This window comes from Pantherophis guttatus, chromosome 4 (assembly GCF_059756535.1).
Source record: "Pantherophis guttatus breed Tessera chromosome 4, ASM5975653v1, whole genome shotgun sequence".
NCBI lineage: Eukaryota > Metazoa > Chordata > Lepidosauria > Squamata > Colubridae > Pantherophis > Pantherophis guttatus.
In genome coordinates this window covers 15,652,366-15,675,215 of record NC_142066.1, presented here as the reverse complement: position 1 = coordinate 15,675,215, position 22,850 = coordinate 15,652,366, and the positions used below count along the sequence as shown (strand labels likewise).

At 38.3% G+C, this 22,850-nt stretch overlaps 1 protein-coding gene across 1 annotated transcript; it reads left to right on the top strand.

The window, feature by feature from the left end:
* The first annotated feature begins 172 nt into the window (after positions 1-172).
* Positions 173-22,685, top strand: LOC117658012 (vomeronasal type-2 receptor 26-like). The gene is made up of 7 exons (XM_087893361.1): positions 173-325; positions 5,193-5,296; positions 6,316-6,604; positions 14,751-15,599; positions 16,939-17,166; positions 19,807-19,933; positions 20,805-22,685. Exons 1-7 carry the CDS (start codon positions 173-175, stop codon positions 21,701-21,703), a joined length of 2,649 nt encoding a protein of 882 aa, XP_087749487.1. The 3' UTR covers positions 21,704-22,685.
* Positions 22,686-22,850: the final 165 nt, after the last annotated feature.

Sequence of the window (22,850 nt, the reverse complement as noted above, 5' to 3'; positions counted from 1 at the left end):
CAATTTGGAATGCTGACATCCCCTCATGAAGGACATGCTAGCCCACCTAGCTAAAGGAAAAGTTTTCACCAAACTAGACCTTCGAGAAACTTATTACCGAGTACGTATCAAAGCAGGGGATGAATGGAAAACAGCATTCAACTGCCCCCTGGGTAGTTTCCAGTTCAAGGTAATGCCCTTTGGGTTGCAAGGAGCCCCGGCAGTGTTCATGCAGTTGATAAATGAAGTCCTACATGAGCACATATACAAAGGGGTCCTCGTCTACCTGGACAATATTCTCATCTACACGGAGACCATAGACGAACACATATCCCTTGTCCGCCAAGTACTGAAAAAACTGCTGAGGGCAAACCTGTATGTCAAACTGTCAAAATGCGATTTCCATCAATCACGGCTAGACTACCTAGGCTACCGAGTATCAAACGAGGGGATAGAAATTGACCCAGCCAAGGTCCAATCAGTTCTACAATGGTGACCCCCTCGCACCCGCAGACAACTACAAAGCTTCCTGGGGTTCGCGAACTTTTACAGACAGTTCATCCCCTCGTTCGCGAAAATTGCCAAACCTTTGATGGACCTCCTAAAAACAGGAAGCCCAGTAACGAAACCCCGCCCGGGACAACCCCTACAGTGGGACCTGACCTGCCAACAGGCATTTGAGACGCTAAAAGGAATGTTTGCGAAAGAACCTGTCTTAAAATACCCTGATCCTGAACAACCTTTCATCATCCAAGCAGAGGCAAGTGATGTGGCAGTAGGAGCCGTGTTACTCCAAAAGAACAGTCAAGGTGATCTACAACCCTGCGCCTACACCTCCCGCAAGCTCACCGACACAGAGAGGCAATGGGCGGCGTGGGAGAAGGAAGCGTTCGCCGTAAGGTGGGCATTGTTGACCACCTGCGGCACCTGCTAGAGGGAGGCCAGAAACCATTTGAAGTCTGGACTGATCAAAAAACCTGGAAGCCCTAAAAACCCCACGGAAACTGTCTCCCAGGCAAGTCCGGTGGGCTCAATACTTCAATCGTTTCAATTTCGAGCTTAAGCACATCCCAGGAGGGAGGAATTTCCTGGCTGACACCCTCTCCCAAATGCCCCAATACAACAGTGAGCGGGAGCAAGTAGTGAATGCCATCATCCCCTCCACCCAAGCAGCGGCTCAAGTGATCACCAGACGGCAACAACGTGACCAGCAGGGCCAACTTGCGAGTGACTTAACTGCAAAATTAAAAAATGAGACACTGACAGACCCCTGGTTCTGAGACAATCAACATCTCTTGACAAAAAGAGACAACCTAGCATGGAAAGGGACAAAGCTCTATGTCCCACAGACTTTACGCACCCTGACCCTCAAGAGGAGCCACGATGTTAAACCAGCAGGACACTTCGGTTTCCTAAAGATGCTGCACTTAGTACGAAGGCAGTTCTGGTGGCCCCACATGAGAAAGCACGTGGACAGTTATGTAAAAAGCTGCACCATTTGTGCCACGATGAAAACAAGACCAGGTTGCCCGCCTGGACTGTGCAACCAGTAGCTGAGCCGTCAAGACCATGGGAGGAGATTGCGATGGACTTCATAGTAGACCTACCGAGGAGCAGTGGGTATACAGTGATCTGGACTGTAATAGACTTATTCTCCAAACAGGCACACTTCATTCCTTGTAGCGGACTTCCCTCAGCCCGCCAGTTATCCAAACTGTTCCTGAAACACATCTACCGCCTCATGGAGTCCCCAGGAGAATCATCTCCGACCGAGGGGTTCAGTTCACAGCAAAGTTCTGGAGGGAGTTTCTACGATCCATAGGGTCATCCCAAGGGCTCAGCTCAGCATTTCACCCGAGCACCAATGGGGGGGCAGAAAGACTGAACGCTATGATAGAACAGTATTTAAGATGCTACGTCGACTACCAGCAGTCCAATTGGGCAGACCTCCTATCTTTTGCGGAGGTCGCATATAATAATGCTGTCCACAGCAGCACTAACCCCGTTCAAAGTAGTGGGTGGCATGGATTTTGTCCCCATGCCAGAGTACCCGAGGGAGCCCCCTTCCTCAGTCAGCTTGACCGACTGGATGGCAATGTTGAGAGAAACTTGGGAGAATGTCAAGAGGGCGTTGGCCAAGGCGGCTCAATCTTATAAGAAATAAGCAGACAAGCACCGAACTCCCCAAGACCATTTCAATTGGGAGAGAAAGTCTACCTTTCCACCAAGTACTTGAGACTTAGACTCCCGAGCAAGAAATTAGGCCCGAAATTTATAGGACTGTTCCCTATAGTAAAAATAATCAACCCCGTTACAGTACACCTGCAGTTGCCACGGCTCTTGGGGAAGATTCACCCCATTTTTCACAGTAGCCTTCTGAAACCTGTAGTGGAGTCTACCTTAAAGCCGATGCCACGTGAGCCCCCTGGGCCCCTGGTTGTTGGGGGCCAAACTCACTACGAAGTGCAGCAAATTCTTGACTCAAGATGGCACAGGGGGCGCCTCCAATACTTAATTAAATGGAAGGGCTACCCGTTATCAGAGGCTTCCTGGGTGAAGAGTTCAAACATCCAAGCTGACCGCCTTATAGCAAAATTCCATGCAGACCACCCGGGAAAGCTGGGAGGGGGGTTCGCAGCAAAGAAGGGGACAATGATACTTATCTTGTTGGGTTTTTCCTATGGGGCAGGTTACGTCAGAGAAGTGAAGGGAGAGGGGCCGGATGTCAGCGTTCCAAATTGTGATCTCTTTCAGTGCTGACATAAAAGACACAGAAAGACTTGCTTAATGCTGGGATGAACTTTCACCTAGTTCCTGGTTCTTCAGCAGATAGCATTACTTGGGCAACAGAGGGAGGGGGGAATTCCTGTGAAAAGAAAGTGTATGGGACGAAGAGATGGATCTGCATGGTGGCCAATGAGACATTGGGGTTGAAGAACAGAAAGGGAGGGGTTTGGAAGGAGGTGCCAATCTTGGCTGCATCAGAGTTCAGGCATGTCGTTTTTCCTATTCTTAAATAAATCAGAAGATTCATTAGAGACTTTGCATTTGAGAATGAAGTTTATTTAAGATAGCAATGAAACCTGACAAGTGCCACAAGGGTCGGTCCTCTCGCCCCTTCTGTTCAATATTTATGTGAAGTCGCTGGGTGAGATCATCCGTGGTTTTGGGGTGAAGTGTCATCTGTATGCTGATGATACTCAGCTGTACATCTCCACCCCAGACCACCCCAACGATGCCCTTGATGTGATGTCCCGCTGCCTGGAGGCCGTGTGGGTCTGGATGGGGAGGAACAGGCTCAGACTCAACCCCTCCAAGACCGAGTGGCTGTGGCTTCCGGCGCACCAATATAGTCAGCAAGTGCCATTGCTGACTATTGGGGGTGAATCTTTGCCCCCCACAGAGAGGGCTCGCAATCTGGGTGTCCTCCTGGACGCACGGCTGTCTTTAGAAGAGCATATGATGGCAGTGGCCAGGGGGGCCGTTTATCAGGTTCGCCTGATTTGCCAGTTGCAGCCCTTTCTGGACCGGGACGCCCTGCGCACGGTCACTCACGCCCTTGTTACCTCCTGGTTGGACTATTGTAATGCTCTCTACATGGGGCTCCCCTTGAAGAGCACTCGGAGGCTCCAACTGGTCCAGAATGCAGCTGCGCGGGTGGTTATGGGCACAACTCATTGTGCCCACGTGACACCCCCTCCTGCGCGAGCTGCACTGGCTCCCAGTGGTCTTCCGGGTGCGATTCAAGGTGTTGGTTACCACCTTTAAAGCGCTCCATGGCATAGGACCCGGGTACCTTCGAGACCGACTTCTGCCATCAATAGCCTCCCACGACCAGTCCGCTCCCACAGAGAGGGTCTCCTCAGGGTGCCATCGGCCAAGTTATGTTGGCTGGTGACACCCGGGGGGGGGGCCTTCTCTGTGGGAGCCACAGCCCTGTGGAATGAACTGCCCCCGGAAATACGTAAGATCTCCAACCTGTTCACTGAAGACCCTGTTGTTCCGCCAGGCCGGGCTATCAACATAATAATTTTAAATTGGGGTATTTTAAATTTCTGGGATTTTAATTGGAGCCTAATCTATTTAATGATTTTAAATTTTAATCGTTGTTTTGTTTTGTGTTTTTAAATAGTACACCGCCCTGAGTCCTTCGGGAGAAGGGCGGTATAGAAATAAAATTATTATTATTATTATTATTATTATTATTATTATTATTATTATTATTATTATTATTATTATTATTATTACAGGGAGGATATCTGAGAAGAGGGTGTGGCTCACTGACGAAGCCTTAAAAGGCAGAAATAGCTATCTGAGTCTCCCAAAGAGCAGCATAGTTTGCTGTCTGTCAGCAAGAAACAAAAAGCCCAGAAACGTGTGAATGAGATTTCACAGAACCAGGGCTGTATAACATCGTAGCTTACGTAGGTAAAACCTGGCTAGAAAGAATATGCACATAAAAGCCTACGAAAAAGAAAGAAATATATATATATATGTGTGTGTGTGTGTGTGTGTGTGTGTGTGTGTGTGTGTATGTATGTATATATATATATATATATATATATATATATATATATATATATATATATATATATATATATGAACTCTAATATGTAGCTCTCCTTTCATTCAGCATCTCCAGTACTTATCATCTACAAAACAATCATTATTAGGCCCAAACCAAGAATGAAGACCGAGGAGAAAGAGAAGGAGGAGGATTAACCTCTGGGAATTTTGCAGTGTTTTGGAAAATGCATACCTGATTATCTAAGGTGATAATTATGAAATCATCATTACTCTCAAGGCAAAAAAATTTTTTTCCACTCTATTTGCATAAAGGTATATACTGTCACTCCTGAACTGATCAAAGGGAGGGTTAGTGTACGTACGTATGTATGTATGTATACATGTATCTATCCATCCATCCATCCATCCATCCATGGATTCAGCAGATCAGTGTGTATGCATTTAGTGGTAGGATCCAGAATCATAAAGACCATGGCATACTAAATAGATGGATGATGACGATCAAAGTAGGAGTAGGAGATCTTAAATTAAGGGACAGTCATTTTGCCTGCTGCATGAGAGGGTCCTTCTTGTCCCTCAGACTTCTTGTGTGTTTGTTGCTGCTGCTGCAACCAACAGATTGTGCGATATCTCCTGCAGTGTGTACGATTTGTGAGTCTCTGAAAGTGCAATACCAATATTTTCAGCCAGGTGATGTGATAATTGGTGGGATCATTTCACAGCTTTTCTCCTTTTCTGAAGGAGCAGACTTCAGCTCACATCCTACACCCAAGTGTGATGTTGAACCTGTGTAAGGAAAACCTCATTGATTTCTGTAATACTTGGCTATTTCCTGGCAGTGCCACTGATATGCTTTTAGCAACATGACATAGATTCAAGAAATCAGATTAATTTTACTCCTACATCCATTTATTCTGATCTTCTGGTAATAGAAAATAGGAGATTTTGAAATAGTGGTCAGACCCAAAACATACATGTGGCAGCCATGTTATTTTTCATCTCTGCAACTTCTATCTTACCACTCTTAGGTTTAACCCAACTATTTCGCTTAAACTTAAAGCTCCAGCACTGAGCAAGCAGTTGGATATTGTGATCTAAACTTCTCTTCTAGCTCCATGATTCTATGATATCTCCAGATCTCCTTGTATGCTCTGAGTTTATTCTGATCTTTAAAATCTGATAGGATTAAATCAGTCAGTAAGACATGCTACACTTGACTGTGTGAAATGGGAAAACCTGCCTCAGTTTTGGATCAATCTTCTTTTGCTTGAAACCTTTCTATTATTCACATAGCATTATTTATATCCATAGTCCTCCTACTAAAAAATCATTGGGGGAAAAATCTCTCCATGTTTCTCTGACCTTGTGAGAGGCTGTGAGCAAGTGATTATTTTGTGACAAGTATGCTGGGTTACATGTAATTTGGCCAGATCCAGAAGGAAAACAATCCACCATTGAAAAGTTTCACTGCATAAGTTAATGAAGCTACAGTATATTTAGTGCAATATCATCTGCAATGTAAAACAGTTGTATTTGTTTCTAAGCATACATTCTGTGAAAATGGACTGTTGCCTTAGAGTTTAGGATAGTTGAAATATTGGAGAAGGGCAGATCCATTATGAGCAAACGAACTTGTCTTCTAGTTAAAGGTAACTTCATTCTAAGTATCAGGTTTCTCATTCTCCAATGTTCCCCACTAGTAAATATAGGGTACCACTTACAGAAGTAGGGTACCACTTACAGGAGTAGGATGCAAATGTTCACAACATTGAACATCATGGCTTACTCAGGATATGTCTTTTACTTTAGTGTAATGCTGAAAAAATATCAGCACACCCTAGCCTTGGCGTTTGCAGTGAATGAAATCAATGGAAACAGCATGATTTTACCCAATCAGACGCTAGGATTTCATATCTATGATAGCCACTTTGATGCCCAGATAACTTATCAGAACACGCTGAACTTGCTCTTTAATCAGAAACCAACTATTCTGAACTACAAGTGCAGCAAGAAGATACCGGAAGCTGTCATTGGGGGTACTGACTCAGAAACCTCCCTTCACATAGCTACTATCTTAGGGATCTACAAGATTCCTCAGGTAAGGTGGATTACACCTCTTTTTTTTAATAATTTTTTTAAAAACACATTAAAACCAACACAAAACATACAACACATATATACAAATCATTTTCTGTTGTTAACAGCTCATTTGAGGTGATCTTTCTTACTATTTACCTATATTCTAACTTTATCTTAATCTATTTAAACATACTCTAAATTCCTTTATATCGACTGCTCTTTAATTTGATCTTCACCACTTTCAGACAATATTATTACAAAGATTTTTTTCTCAGTTTTCCTTTTTTTCCCACCAATCGTACCATCTATCCCATACTCTATAATAGTCTGTGTCATCTCTTTCCTTGAGCTCCTTTGTAAGCTTGTCCATCTCTGCACATTCGAGGACTTTTTTAATTAAGTCCTCTTCTGTTGGTGTGCCTTCTTTCTTCCAAAATTGCGCATATGTTATGCGAGCTGCTGTCAATATGTGCAGTATTAAATATCGTATTTCTTTTGTATAATTTTCTATTGAAATCCCTAATAAAAATTGCTCTGGATCTCCCCTTAGTGGTTCTTGTATCATCTCCTCTATATGTTTTTTCACTTTGGCCCAAAAATTTTTTGCCACTGGGCAAGTCAACCAGAGTTGATAGTATGTTCCATAGCTTTTCTTACCCTTCCAACATTTCGGTGAGCTACCAGGGAACATCTTTGCTATTCTAGCTGGTGGAAGGTGCCATCTATGAAACATTTTCATCTGGTTTTCCTTGTATGCCATTGATACTGTTAATTTCATATTTGTCTTCCATATCTTTTCCCACTTCTCTAACTCTATCGTATGGTTAACATTTCTTGCCCATTTAATCATCCTATCTTTCACTGTTTCCTCTTCCATTTTATACCGCAACAAAAATTTATATATTTTGCTAATTAATTTTTGGTTTTTCCCATATATAATTTTGTCTAATTCATTTTGTTCCAATTGTATCTGATTAATCTTTATTTGTTCTGTATATTTTGATCTAATTTGCAAGTATGTCCGCCATTCTACTTCCCCATTCAAATCAAATTCTAACTCTTGTTTCATTTTTAGGTTTCCCGATTCATTTAATAGATCCCTGTATCTAATTTTTTTTGTCCAATCTAATAGGATTGGGTGGGTTAGTATTTCATTAGGCGAAATCCAATTTGGCATTTTTGTGTAATGTTGTTTTTTAGTTTTATTCCAGATTAGCAATAGAGAGTTCCTAATTATATGTCTTTTAAAATATCCATGTGATTTATGTTTTTCATCCCAAATAAGGGCGTGCCATCCGACCTGTAAATTGTGACCCTCAATTATTAGAATTCTTTTATTTTCCAACTCCATCCAATCCTTTATCCAGGTCAGGCATGCTGCTTGGTAATATGTCTCCCAATCCAGGATGGCTATTCCTCCACTATCCCTAGTGTCTTGTAGAGTTTTTAATCTAATTCTAGGCTTCTTCCCTTGCCAAATAAACTTTGCCATCAATCTGTTTAATAAATCAAAGAAACCTTTTTCTATTTTTATCCTGGAAGAGGAACAGCATTTTGGGCAAGATATTCATTTTTATTGTCGCCACTCTTCCCATCCATGAAATTTGAAGATTTTTCCAATTTTCTAAGCCCTTCCCAATTTGCAGCATTAATTTATCATAATTATCTTTTTTGATTGAGGAACCCCTGGCTGTTAACCAAATTCCTAAGTGTTTTATTTTCTTTGTTATCTGCATACCTGTAATGTTTTCTAATTCTATTTCTTGTTTTTTAGTGAGATTTTTTGTTAACAATTTAGATTTTTTGGGTTAATTTTTAGGCCTTCCACTGCGCCAAATTCCTCTATTTTTTTTTAATCAATTTGGTGCCTGATTTTAGGGGTTCCTCAATTACAAAGACCAAATCATCTGCAAAGGCTTGCAGTTTATATTCTTCGTTTTTTATCCTCAGACCCTTAATCTCTTTATCTTCTCTAATTTTTATTAAGAGTGGCTCCAATGATAAAATAAAGAGAAGTGGGGAAAGTGGGCAACCTTGTCTCACGCCTTTGGTGATCTCAAATTGATCTGTTGTGTCCTGATTGATAATTATCTTCGCACTTTGTTTTGAATAAATTTTTTCTATCATTTCTTTCAAAATTTAATCCAAATTCCATCTTTTTAATCTGTTCTATCATAAATCTCCAATTCAAATTGTCAAAGGCCTTTTGGGCATCAAGGAAAACCAGTGAAATCTGTTTCTCTGGGTGAACTTCATAGAACTCTAAAATATCAATTATAATTCGTACATTATTTTTAATTTGTCGGCCTGCCAAAAAACCATTTTGGTCCAGGTGTATAAACTTGTTCAGAATTATCTTTAGCCTTGCAGCCATAATTGACATGTATATTTTATAATCCATGTTTAACAATGAAATAGGCCTATAATTTTGTACCAGTTGCTGGTCTGAATCTTCTTTATGTATAAGTGTAATTAGTGCTTCTGTCCATGTTTGAGGAATATTTGATTTTTGTAATGCTTCATTAAATATTTCCATCATTAATCCACCGGTCTGTTTTTGTATTATCCTATATAATTCAACCGGTATTCCATCCAGTCTGGGTGATTTGTTGTTTTTTTTTGCCTTTTTATTGCTAATCCCAGTTCAGTTTCGGAAATTGGTCGATTTATTATGTCTTTCTGTTCCTCCGTAAGCTTACCTATATTTGTTTTTTCTAGATATGTTTTAATTTCTGATTTAATTGTTTCTTCCTGTGTACATAGTTTGGAGAAGAAAGTATGGATTATTCTTTTCTTGTCTTCATTTTTATATTGGGTTTTCCCTTCCTCGTCTTTCAAACATTGTAACGTTCTTTTATCCCTCTCTTTTTTAATTTATAGGCTAACCATCTGCTTATTTTGTTTGCATGTTCAAAATGTTGTTTGCATGTTCAAAATAATTCTGTTTTGCCATCTTTATTTTTATAGCAATTTTTTCTTGCGTTATCAAATTTAGTTTGTGTTTAACCATTCTCCATTCCTCTTTTACTTTTTTATTTTGGGGGTCTTCCTGTAGAATTCCTTCTAGTTTTCTGAGTTCTTTCTGTAATTTGTTTTGTTGAAGCTTTTTCTCTTTTCTTTTCTTTGCCATATATGCAATCGTCAACCCTCTAATATATGCTTTTAATGTGTCGCATAAGTTTTGGGTCGACGTGTCTTCTTTCTTATTTAATCTTAGGAAGATCTCTAATTCTTTTTCTAGGAAGTTTTTATATTCTTTCTCCTTACATATAGTTTGGTCCAAGGTCCATCTTTTATACTTTCTCTGTCCTTTCCAATGGATAATTATCGGATTGTGGTCAGCCCAGTCATTTGTTCCTATGTCTATATTTTCTACTTCTAGCTGTAGTTGTGTTGACATCCAGGCCATATCTATCCTGGACCAGGATTGGTGAGGATGTGAATAAAATGTATATAGTTTTACTTCTTTATTGATTTCCCTCCACACATCCTTTAGACTTAGTTCTGTTACCATGCTGAAAAATTCCTTAGGGAGTATTTCTTTCTTTCTTTTATTTTTCTTATTACTATAAAAATCCCTTTTACTGTCCACTATAGCATCATAATCTCCTATCATACACACATTTTCTATCTATTGTTCCAGTATTCTGTTATGCACCATTTTGTAATAATCCTGTTGGTTTTTGTTTGGGGCATATATTACTACCAATAAGATTTGTTTATGTTCCATATTTAATTTTATCATTAAAATACTTCCCTCCTCATCTGCATAAACTAGTTCTGAATTTATTTTTTCCTTCACATAGACTGCAATTTCTCATTTATTCTGTCTAGATAGTGATACATATAGTCTTCCTAATTTCTTATTTTCTAATAATTTTTGAAATCCTATTTTTATATGGACCTCCTGCAAGCAAATCACATCAGTGTTTACATTTTTTAATTTTGTAAATATTTGTTTTCCCTTTTTTTGCACGTTTAACCCATTAATATTTACAGAAAATATAGATATTGCCTCTTCCATCTCCTAGTGTGCCTGTTTCTTAGTGTTTCTGGTCTCCCTTTTTGTTCTTCCTCTTGCTCCTTCTTTTTCTTCTCCTTCTTTTTCTTGAGTTTTCTTGAGTTCTTTTTCTCTTTCTGTCTCTTCTTGCTGATCCTCTTCTTGACTCTTACTTTCTAATTCTTCCTTGCTCTCTTCCTTGCTCTCTTGCTCTTCTTCCAAGAAGTTTTTATAAAATTCTTGAGCCTTTTCTATCGTATCAACTTTATACTTTTTGTCCTGCCATGTAATAAGAACTCCTTTGGGGATAATCCATCTGAACATTATTTTATATTTGATGAGATATGATGTTAAAAAATGATAGTGTTGTCTTTGTTCTCTAATTCTTTGTGGGATTTGTTTTAATATTATAATTTCCTTCCCTTTATATGTAACCATCTCTTCCCTTGATTTCTTATAGATTTCGTCTCTCATTATTTTTTTCATGAATCTTACATGTACTTCACGCACCAGCCGATGTCTTCTTATATAATTATTATGTACTCGATAGATTTTGTCTACGGTGTTTCGTATTTCCAATTTATCTCTTTGTATTCTGCAATTATTTCTATCATTTTTTCCCCTAAATCTTCCTCTTTCTCCTCCTCAACGTTTTGGAAGCGCAAGAAGAAGGAGGCTTTCTCCATTTCCAGGAGAATTATCGAATCGGATAATTCTTTATTCAGTTGCAATGTCTTCTGCTCTGCCCTTTCTAATTTATAATCCAGTTGGTCTATTTTGGTTTCAATTTTAATTTTCTGTTCATTTTCTGCAATTGTTTGTTGTATGTTTTCCATCTTCTCCTTCATATTTTTAAAGTCTTCCTTTACTTCTCCTATTTCGCTCTTAATCTCTTGATGGTGTTTTCTAGCCTCTTCTTGGTTTTCTACCATTCTTTCTTGCGACTTCACTAATATTTCTTGAATCGTTTGGAGCATCATTTGCATGTTGTTCATTGTCGGCTCTACTTTGTCTTTTTCCTTTCCTAACATGTTCTCAATTGACCGTTGAGTTCCTGGGGAAGCTATGGCGGTTAAGTTAGAGGCTGGTTTTTTTCCAGTTTTTGTTACTGTTGTTGTGGTTGACATTTTTCCACTTCTTGTGAAGTTCTTCCACAAAATCATGCACGTGTATTTTCTATTTTTCTAATTTGCTGTTCAACTTGAGACACTCTTCTGGTTTATTTTAATTAATTCTATTTCACAGTATATCTATATATCTCTGTATATGTAAATATTTTATTATTTAAGTTATAGCTTTATTTTTTATTTATAACAATATTCTATCATCTAAATTAAGTTTCTCTAATTTTAACTAGTAATTCTTCTTTATCAAATCCTTCCACTTATTCACCACCACTCAAAAAGGAAATTTACCCTTCAGATATTCTTTAAACAATTTTTTCAACCTCGTCCTCCTCCTCCCCCACAGAATCAGATTATTAATTAATTAAAGAAATCAAGTAATATCAAAGGACAAAAAACAAAGATGTTTCTTCCTCTTACATTCTTATTTTATATATAATTTAAAGTCCAAATAATCCTGATAAAATTTTCTATATTTTCTATTTTCTCAAATATTAAACTATTGTCCACCACACAGTATTTCACCCTCTTCAATTACTATTCATATCAATACTTTAAATATAATAAGTTCCAAACAGTCTTTTTATATATATATCCTTCTTTCCACTTCTTATTGCTTCAGATCGTTTCTGCCACCACTTTCCACTTAGTCACTTCGAGTCTTCTACTTCACCTTAACATCCTTTCAGCTCTTCTTTATCTTAAGTCCTTTTTTTTATTCTCACTTTTCTTTTATCCACTCTTTGTCTTTTTTTATTGTTTATTGTTTATAAATCCCCAACTGTCCGCAGCTCCGTCTCTAAGATTCTTTCCAAGATTCTCCCTCCTCAGTCCGCCCAATTTCTCAATCCACCAATTGACACAAACTAGGAAGGAAGATTGGAGAGAAATCAAGAAGAAAAAGGCTTTAGCACTTTAGTTCCACAGTTTATACTTTAGTTTTCCTTACTGTCCAATTGTAATCCCTTTTTTTTTCTTTCTTCTCAGTGGGTTCAGGTCCAAATGATACAATGTTTCTTCTTTACTGATTACTCCTTCCGCTGCTCATTATTATGCTGCCTCCATCTGATCGGCTCGAGTTAAGCGCTCTCCTACTTAATCGCCACAATCTTTGCTCTCTGCGACTCTCTCACATGTGATTTTCTTTATTTATAATCCTATTTTTTCGAATCCAAGTCCTTCACGACCACCAATGCTGTAAACACTCTTCACTTCCTCACTGTGCAGCAGCCATTGTTATTGATCTGCCCTAAAGGCAGATTATTATCTCGCTGGATTAAAGGGGTCCGGCTTAGTTCTTCTGGGCATTAGCATCTCGCCCAAATCTCCAAACCTTCCTCTTTAGTTTCCCAAGCCCTCCAGGTTTGGAAATGCCCTTAAAGGGCTCCTTTCCAGGAATTAATTGGGTTTTCAAGCACAGCACCTAGCACTCTCACCCACTCGGCTCTGACATCACTGCCGGAAGCTCGGATTACACCTCTATTTGTTTAGGAATTTATTATCTATAACAGTGTTTCTCAATCTTGATAACTTTAAGAGGGATGGACTTTAACTTACAGCTGATGTACTTTAAAAAGTTATTAAGATCTTTATTATCCCCATTTATTAAGAAAGTATTTTCATTTGTTAAGAAAGTTATTATCTACATCTTATTGTTTACATTTTCTCTATAGTGATGTACCAAAAGCACACAGAAATAATATAACATCTTCTAAGTTTAGTGTGAGAATACAGGGAGTATAAAGAGTTTTAAGATCTCGTTACCAGCACCATAAAATATGTTTAACCTTTTTTTTTCTTGTATTAATGTGATGCAATTTCATTCTTCTTTGATAATAATGTGATATTTCAGGAAGAAATATTGCATTATTTGCTGTGTGGTAAATTTGTTTATAAAACTTGATATAATCATACAAGTTATGAATGAATAATATGAATAAAAGGGGTTCCTTGTTGGAAGGACAAAACTTTGTCCTTCTCAACAGGACTCATGTTTTACATTCTCACAATGCCAACTGGTGTTTATCTTTAATACTAGCTGAATAACCATGCTCTGCTATGAAACTATGTGATTGGGCTCGATAAATCAACATTTACAGCTTGATAAAAGGAATGTTTCATATTAATTGTTATGTTAGATTTAGTTGGCACTGGCTAACTAACATGCGTTGTTAACTAGAGATGGGAAAATGGATGATAAAAGAAATAATATGTATAAATGCAGATAAAAGAAGACATGATAATATGGAATCACTTATGCAGAACTAATAGTGTATCTTATTATTCATTTATTCATTTATTTATTTCGGTTTGGTTTAGCTCTTGTTAAGGAGGGAGAAAACTATATGCTACATAGAGTCAGTTTGTGATTGGAGCAGCTCGTGGGAGTTGTAAACTAACTATTTTTTTTAAAGAAGAAAATAAAAACTACTGTGTTCTTCTCCTCACCTTGCTATGGAAGTGGGAATTAGGTAACTTAGGAGAAACAGAAAAGTTACCCTGTTTCCCCCAAAATAAGACATGATAATAAGCACAAATCGGGCTTTTGAGTGCATGGCAATAAGGCCAAGCGCTTATTTCAGGCTTCAAAAAATATAAATCAATGTCTTATTTTTGGGGAAACACAGTAGTTGAACGCAGTGACAATTGAATATTAAAAAAGTATGTGTTTAATAGCATGAGAGATAGGGTCAAGAATGGACAGGTGAGAAATGAATCTGGAAAGAATACAAAAGTGTATGAGGAAAGAAGTGCATGTTCTGGAGTTTCTATTATACAGTACGTAGAAGGTATGAGGACAATAGGTTGTAAATAAAGAGGAAGCAAGATTTTAATCTGTCATGAAATATATTGACTGAGCATCAGCATGGGAAGACCACAAACCTTCTCATTACACTACATTTTTCTGAAGTTAAAATGGTGAGGAGAAGAGGGTTTAAGGCTACAATGTGAGGGAAAAAACCTAGCATTATAAAAAAGTGCTTCATCTTGTAGATATTTTTATATTTCCCTATTATGAATGTAATTATGTTGGCCTTTAGGTCTCCTATTGTTTATATAGTCCACCAGTGAATGATATAAGCCACCCGTCTTTCTTATACCGCATGGTACCTAATGAAGCACATCAGTATACAGGAATAGTCAAGCTTTTTCTGCATTTTCAATGGAAGTGGATTGGGATCATGGCCATGGATGACGATAAAGGAGAAACATTTGTGCCGACCTTGGAGAAAAGCTTTAATGATAATGGAATCTGCACTGCCTTCTCTGAACGAATGCCGCTCCAAAGCAATTTTTTACGCATGGTTGATAAGTTCATTGACATGTTTAGGAAAATGGCCCTGTTGCTGAGTAAAGCAAACGTCAATGTCTGCGTTGTAAGTGCTGATGCTCACATGATGTTAGATTTGCAGGTAGTGCTCAATATTGCCGAATCAGACATGATGCTGCCTGTGCAGAAGGTATGGGTGATGACAGCCCATTGGGATTTTTCAGTGCAGCCCTGTTTAAACAATTTAAATATGCAGATCTTCCATGGTGCCTTGTCCTTTGCAAGTCACACCTCGGAGATGTCAACATTTCAGAATTTCCTTCTATTTCAGGACCCCCATTCTCTGACCGATCATTTTATCAGAGTCTTCTGGGAACAAGCATTTAAATGCTCGTTTCCAGATTCTGCAACAGACAAAGGAAGCTGTACTGGCAATGAGAGACTGGAAAGCCTTCCGCATTCTTTTTTTGAAATGAGCATGACCAGTCAAAGCTACAGTGTTTATAATGCTGTCTATGCTGTGGCACATGCTTTGCATGCCTTTTATTCATCCAGAAGGAAATACGGAGCAGTGTTGGATAGAGATCACCCAAGGACTTCTAAATCACAGTATTTTCAGGTAATGTTGCATCTAAAAGGCAGATTTTTAAAATGCATCATTGTTATTGTTAATATTACTGCCTTCACTTATATAAGGATTCTCATTCCGTATATACTGCCTAACTAAGAATTCCCAGAGAAGATGCACAGAAGGAAGGACAGTGGGTATATGAGTGGTCCTTGACTTATGATTACAATTGGGACCAACATTTCCATGCCTAAGCAAATTGGTTGTTAAGTGAGACCTGCCTATTTTTTGTCATGATTATTAAGTGAGTCATTGTAGTTGTTGAGTGAATTATATGGTGATTAAGTGAATCCAGCTTCTCCCATTGACTTTGCTATCAAAAGCTGGATGGGAAGTTCATAAATGGTGATCACAAGGACCCAGGATACTGCAACTAACCTGTTTTCCCCAAAATAAGACATCCCCTGATAAGAAGCCCAATCGGGCTTTTGAGCGCATGGCAATAAAACCAAGCGCTTATTTCAGGGTTCTAAAAAATATAACACAGGGTCTTATTTTCAGGGAAACACGGTATTGTAACTACATACCAATCAAATTTGATCACATGACTGTAAGGATGCAGCAATAGCTATAAGTGCAAGGTCTAGTTGTAAGTTATTCTTTTAGTGCCATTGTAACTTTTAAAGATCACTAAATGAATGGTTATAAGTCTAGGACAACCTGCAAGCCGCAGAGATAAATACGTGTAAATAGACTCCACAATGGCAATAAAAGGACTAACGTTTTTCTGAGAGTATCATTTTTGTAAGTTTTGAAAGAAATGAGAGATGTATTCTTGCAGATGCAGGAGGCTACCAAATCCAGAATTTAGGATTTTATCCAGACTTTTGCAGAGCATTCTAATTTAAGTAAATAATAAAAATTGCACAATAAGTTATAGGAGAAAAAAAAATACATGATTACAGTACTTAATAACCATTTGGAAACTGCCCAGAGTCACTGGAAATTAGACAACATATAAATTTAATTCAATAGAAATAGTGGTAGTAGAGATAGTATCAATAGTACTATTCCTCTGGCAAATAGTAAACCTTGGCTCTGAAATAATTGCATTCCCATCAGTGACATAGGTATATCAATATATTTCTATGCTAAAAGAAAATTTAGTCTTTTTATTTGAAATACATTGCCTGCTAGTTCTTCGTATGCTTTTCAAACTGAGCTGAAGTGAAATATTTGATTGGGAAAGGAAATAATGGGACTCCCAATAATGGAGTGATAAAATAATTAAATAGCTTCAGAGAATATCAAAACTTTTTTCCAAGTCAAATGTTTTTCACTTTTTCCACCACTTTGGTAATAATACTTGCCAAAATTTCATTTATTCCAGCTTTACCATTTCCTAAGTCAAGTCTCCTTTAACAACAGTGCCAGAGACAAGGTGTCTTTTGACAAGAAGGGTGAATTGCTAGATGGATTTGACATCATCAACTGGGTTACTTTCCCTAACAAATCCTTCATGAAAGTAAAAGTGGGACAAATGGATCCTCAAGCCCCATCAGGCAGAAGGTTCTCCATCAATGAAAGAAAAATCACATGGCCAGCCCATTTTAACCAGGTAGGACCAAACTGAAGTTTCCAGTTTGAAAATTAAAATAGATGGCCTCCTTTTCTGCAATTAACGATTGCCAGTATTGTTATGATAATTGCCAGGAAGACAATTGAGAACACCATGTGGCATCAGAAAGAGCATCTGACCAGTAAACACTAATTCTTGTGGAGGAATTTAGATGTCATTTAGGTGGTTTAACTGAAGTGGTCCCTGACTTTCAGTAATAATATAATGTATATATTGACTCTATCTATGAGCAGCCCTGAAATCAAATACAAACAACTCAGAATAACCACAAGACATTTATTATTATTGGTTAATCTTTAGTGAGATTCACAGCCTTTGAGGCTGGTTAATAGCTCAGCAGCTCGAGTCCTAACCAAGGACCTAGGAACTGTTAAGGTATCGTCGGAGGATGTAAGCTGTTCTGAGTAAGGTGGTTTGTTGTAGAATCAAAATGTTCAAGTCCGGCAAATTTAGAATTTCTAAATAGCAGGGTAGCCCTTTGGGTATTGCTCCAAGGGCTCCAATTACAATCGGGACAACACACGATTTCTTTTTCCACAGTCGCTCAACTTCAATTTGCAAATCCCGGTACTTTGTGATTTTTTCTTGCTGCTTATCTTCAATCCGTGCATCACCAGGTATTGCAATGTCAATGAACCATACTTTTTTCTTTTCAAGTATTGTTATGTCAAGTGTGTTGTGGACCAAGTGCCTGTAAGTCTGAATCCTAAAGTCCCACAAGATCTTGAGTTTCTCATTCTCTAAAACTTTCTCAACCTGATGTTCCCAGTGGTTTTTGCTGTATTCAAATCCAAACTTCTGGCACAGTTTCCAGTGAATGATCTTAGCAACACAGTCATGGTGTTGTAGATAGTCAGTTTGTGAAATTTTGCTGCACCCACTGATCAGGTGGTCGACTGTCTCATCTTTCTCATTGCAGAGGCGGCATTTGGTGTTGGTGGTAACATGTTGAATTTTTGCCTTCATGCAGTTTGTGGCTAGGGCTTGTTCTTGAGCTGCCAAAAATATTTTTTATTATTATTATTATTATTATTATTATTATTATTACTATTATTATTATTATTACTATTACTATTATTATTATTATTAAAATTAGTGGATCAGAGGATTATTATCGATATAATTTACTTGGACTTCAGTAAGACATTTGATAAAGTAAACCATAACCTACTACTAGATAAAGTTTTAAAATGTGGGTTAGACAGAATCACAACCAGATGAATTCGTAGCTGGCTGACCAACCACACTCAATGTGTGGTCCTCAATGGAACTGCATCTACATGGAGGGACGTATGCAGTGGAGTACCCTAAGGCTCTGTGTTAGGCCCAGTACTCTTCAACATCTTCACCAATGATTTCGATGAGGCGATAGATGGGGAACCTATCAAATTTGCAGATAACACCAAACTGGCACGAATAGCCAACACTCCAGAAGATAGACTTCAGATACAGAAGGATCTTGACAGACTTGAACGTTGGCACTATCTAAGAAAATGAAATTCAATGGTGAAAGAAGTAAGTGAGCCTTGGTAGTACAGTGGTCTAAGGCACCCTGTTATTAAGCTGGTTATTAAGACAGCTGCCTGAAATTACTGCAGGTTCGAATCTCGCCAAGGCTCAAGGTTGACTCAGCCTTCCATCCTTTCTAAGGTAGGTAAATTGAGGACCCAGTTGTGGGAGCAATAAGCTGACTTTGTATAAATATACAAAAGTATGAAGGCTATTGCTGAGCACATTGTAAGCCGCCCTGAGTCTCCGGAGAAGGGCGGCATATAATTAAAATTAATAATAATAATAATAATAATAATAATAATAATAATAATAATAATAATAAGTTCTACATTTAGGCAAGAAAAACATATGAAGAAAGGTTGCAGGAACTGGGTATGTCTAGTTTAATGAAAACAAGGACTAGGGGAGACATGACAGCAGTGTTCCAATATCTCAGGGGCTGCCTCAAAGAAGATGGAGTCAAGCTATGGTCCAAAGCAGCTGAGGGTAGGACAAGAAGCAATGGGTGGAAACTAATCAAGGAGAGAAGCAGCTTAGAACTAAGGAGAAATTTCCTGACAGAACAATTAATCAGTGGAACAACTTGCCTCCAGAAGTTGGGAATCCTCCAACACTGGAAGTTTTTAAAAAGAGGTTGGATAACCATTTGTCTGAAGGGTTTCCTGCCTAAGCATGGGGTTGGACTAGAAGACCTCCAAGGTCCCTTCCAACTCTGTTATTCTATTTCTATTTCTATATACAGTAGGTTATTTCAATGTATTAGTGATGAAAAAAGCCTATTCTGAGTAAAGGTAAGGTTCATCAATAATACATGCTGTTTTGGATAAGATTCTTATATTTGTACATATCTGCACAAATACACACACACACAAAACTAATATTTTTCAGAAGTATATGATGCATGTACTGATTTCTGAAAATGGTTGGATTCAAGGAAATAAAATCTCTCTCTCTCTCTCTCTCTCTCTCTCTCTCTCTCTCTCTCTCTCTCTCTCTCTCCCTCCCTCCCTCCCTCCCTCCCTCCCTCTCCCTCTCCCTCTCCCTCTCCTTCTCCTTCTCCTTCTCCTTCTCCTTCTCCTTCTCCCTCTCCCTCACATTAATGAATAGACTATACCTCTTGCTCTGTGCAATGATCATTGCCCACCAGGCTCCAGAAAGAAAAGGAAGGAAGGAAAGCCATTTTGTTGCTATGATTGTAATACTTGTCCATCAAGAAAATTTTCAAATGAAAGAGGTAGGAAATATTGTTATATTTATGTACAGTATGTACAACTGTGTGTATCCATAAAGGCAGAGATCTCACACACATAGCAGTAGCATTTAAAGTTATATACTACTTCTCAGTGCTTTGCAGCCCTCTCTAAGTGTTTTACAGAATCAGCCTATTGCCTCCCAACAATCTGGATCCTCACCTGCTTACCTGCATACCTTTCCCCGCGCCCTTAAGACTCTTTTGTTCCAACAGGCTGGGCTGGCTTGATATGAATTTTAAATTGGGTGTTTGTTAGCTTTTAACTTTGTGGGCCAAATTTTATATATTCATTTTAAATTGTTTTTAAATTTTGTGAGTTTATATGTGTTTTAATATGGCTGTACACCGCCCTGAGTCTTTTGGGAGAAGGGCGGTATAGAAGTTCAATCAAATCAAATCAAATCATTTTACCAACCTCAGAAGGATGGAAGGCTGAGTCCACCTTGAGCCTGGTGAGATTCGAACTGCCAAATTGAAGGTAGCCAGCAGTCAGCAGAAGTAGTCTGCAGCCCTGCATTCTAACCACTGCACCACCAGGACTCATCAGGTCATCCTCATTATTCATGAGAGTTCCATTCTAGTTCAGCTCTCCAAAAGCAAGATTGAACAAAGGTATATTTAACAGAGATGTGAATAGGTGTTAATGTTGCTGGAGTATATCTGCCAGCATGTCTACCTTGGAGGACTGAAGCCAATGAATGATGAGAATTATTGCACATTGCAGTTCCAAAAACCATAGTTGTCCACTGATGTTTTATGAATAGAATGGTTTTGATTAATAAATACTTGTCAGTAAACAAAAGTATGCAAATTTGAAATACGGCTATGAATTCTGAAATACCTATTTTCACAGATATGGATGACTGCTTAGACTGTCCAGAAGAACAATATCCAAACAAGGAAAAAAATACGTGCATTCCCAAGGATCTAAATTTCTTGTCTTATAATGAAACTTTGGGCATCACTTCGACAGTTCTGGGTCTATCATTTTCTGTGACCACAGTGGTGGTACTTGGAATTTTCATAAAACATCGGAATACTCCCATTGTCAAAGCTAACAACCGGAATCTCACTTATCTTCTCCTTGTCTCCCTCTTCCTCTGCTTCCTCTGTTCCTTGCTGTTCATTGGTCAGCCCCAATTGCTGACCTGTCTTCTTCGCCAAATTGCTTTTGGGATCATCTTCTCAGTTGCGGTCTCTTCAGTTTTGGCCAAAACCATCACAGTGGTTTTAGCTTTTATGGCTACTAAGCCAGGATCAAAAATGAGAAAATGGGTGGGGAAAAGATTTTCATACTCTCTGATTCTCTGTTGTTCCTGCATTCAAGCAAGTATTTGCACAGTGTGGCTGTGCACTGGCCCTCCTTTCCCAAATTTGGACATGCATTCTCTTCCAGAAGAGATTGTAGTTGAATGCAATGAAGGATCAGGCAACATGTTCTATTATATTTTAGGATACATGGGATTTCTTGCTCTCATCAGCTACATTGTGGCTTTCTTTGCTCGAAAACTGCCAGACTCTTTTAACGAAGCCAAATTTATTGCTTTTAGCATGCTGGTGTTTTGTAGCGTGTGGATGACTTTTGTCCCAACGTATCTGAGCACCAAAGGAAAATACATGGTGGCTGTGGAGATCTTCTCCATCTTGGCTTCTGGTATAGGAATATTGGGATCTATCTTTTTCCCTAAATGCTACATCATTGTAATGAGACCAGAACTCAACACAAAGGACCATCTAAAAACAAAAAACTAAATATTACTAATATTCATTGATTTTGAAGAATTTAGCATGGTCTTGAAAGGAAAGTTGAAGAGATAAAATGTTGATCAGTCATGAGGAAGTGGAATGTGTGAGGAAAAGATGTAGAATAGCTCCAACTTGAGCTCAATGCTCTTAAAATGGGGAAAGTCGATTGTTTGGACTAGATTTCAACTATCTGTTTCTATAACATATCACAATAAAATAGTATTCCTAGAATTCCTGCACCATCAGATTCGTGACCTGGCTCACTTGAAAAGGTTGACGCAGTTACATAAAGATTCAGTTACATAAAAGGCATACTACTTGGGTACTATTAGATAGCACTCCTTAATAAACAGTACCTAGAGTATCCTACTCCTGCCGGAGCTGATGGAGCAAGCAGAGACAATTGGAGGAAGTTGGACCTACAAATATCCTGCTCCCATGCCATGTAAGACTTTGTAGATCGCATGAGTTACATCAGCAAGCTATTAACATTTATTGATAAATACATTAAGCAACCAAAGGTGTGTTACTACTTACTAAGTTTTGAACTGTTCTCAAAATATCCAATAAATTCTGGGATACGTTTTAGCATATCTGCAGCCAAGTTTCATTCAGCAGCCAAATTTCAATGTCATATTCAAGCAGAACCTTCCACAATTCAGGCTGATTTAGTTTATCATGCACTTTCTCTAAATCAAATATTGTACTATTTTGTTGGATCGATGTTTCTAGCAATTATTCTTAGTTTAGTTATTTAATAATATGAACAGTTGCTACAAAATCAGTCCTATCATTTACTCACATTTGCAGCAAATATATTTTTACGTATTTACAAAGTTTTCATGTAAGGAAGAGGAAAATATATGGAGAATACTTAAAGCATATGTCAGGCCTGGAAGCCATCTTTTGCATTGGATCCTCAGGCCTGTCACATTTAGTACTGTGGGAAACTGGGAGGGGGGATTGTATGGAGCAGGATATATATATATATATATATATATATATATATATATATATATATATATACATATACATATACACATACACATACACATACACATACACATACACACACACACACACACACACACATATATATATATATATATATATATATATATATATATATGTAGGTCTTTGGTTATTCGGGTCT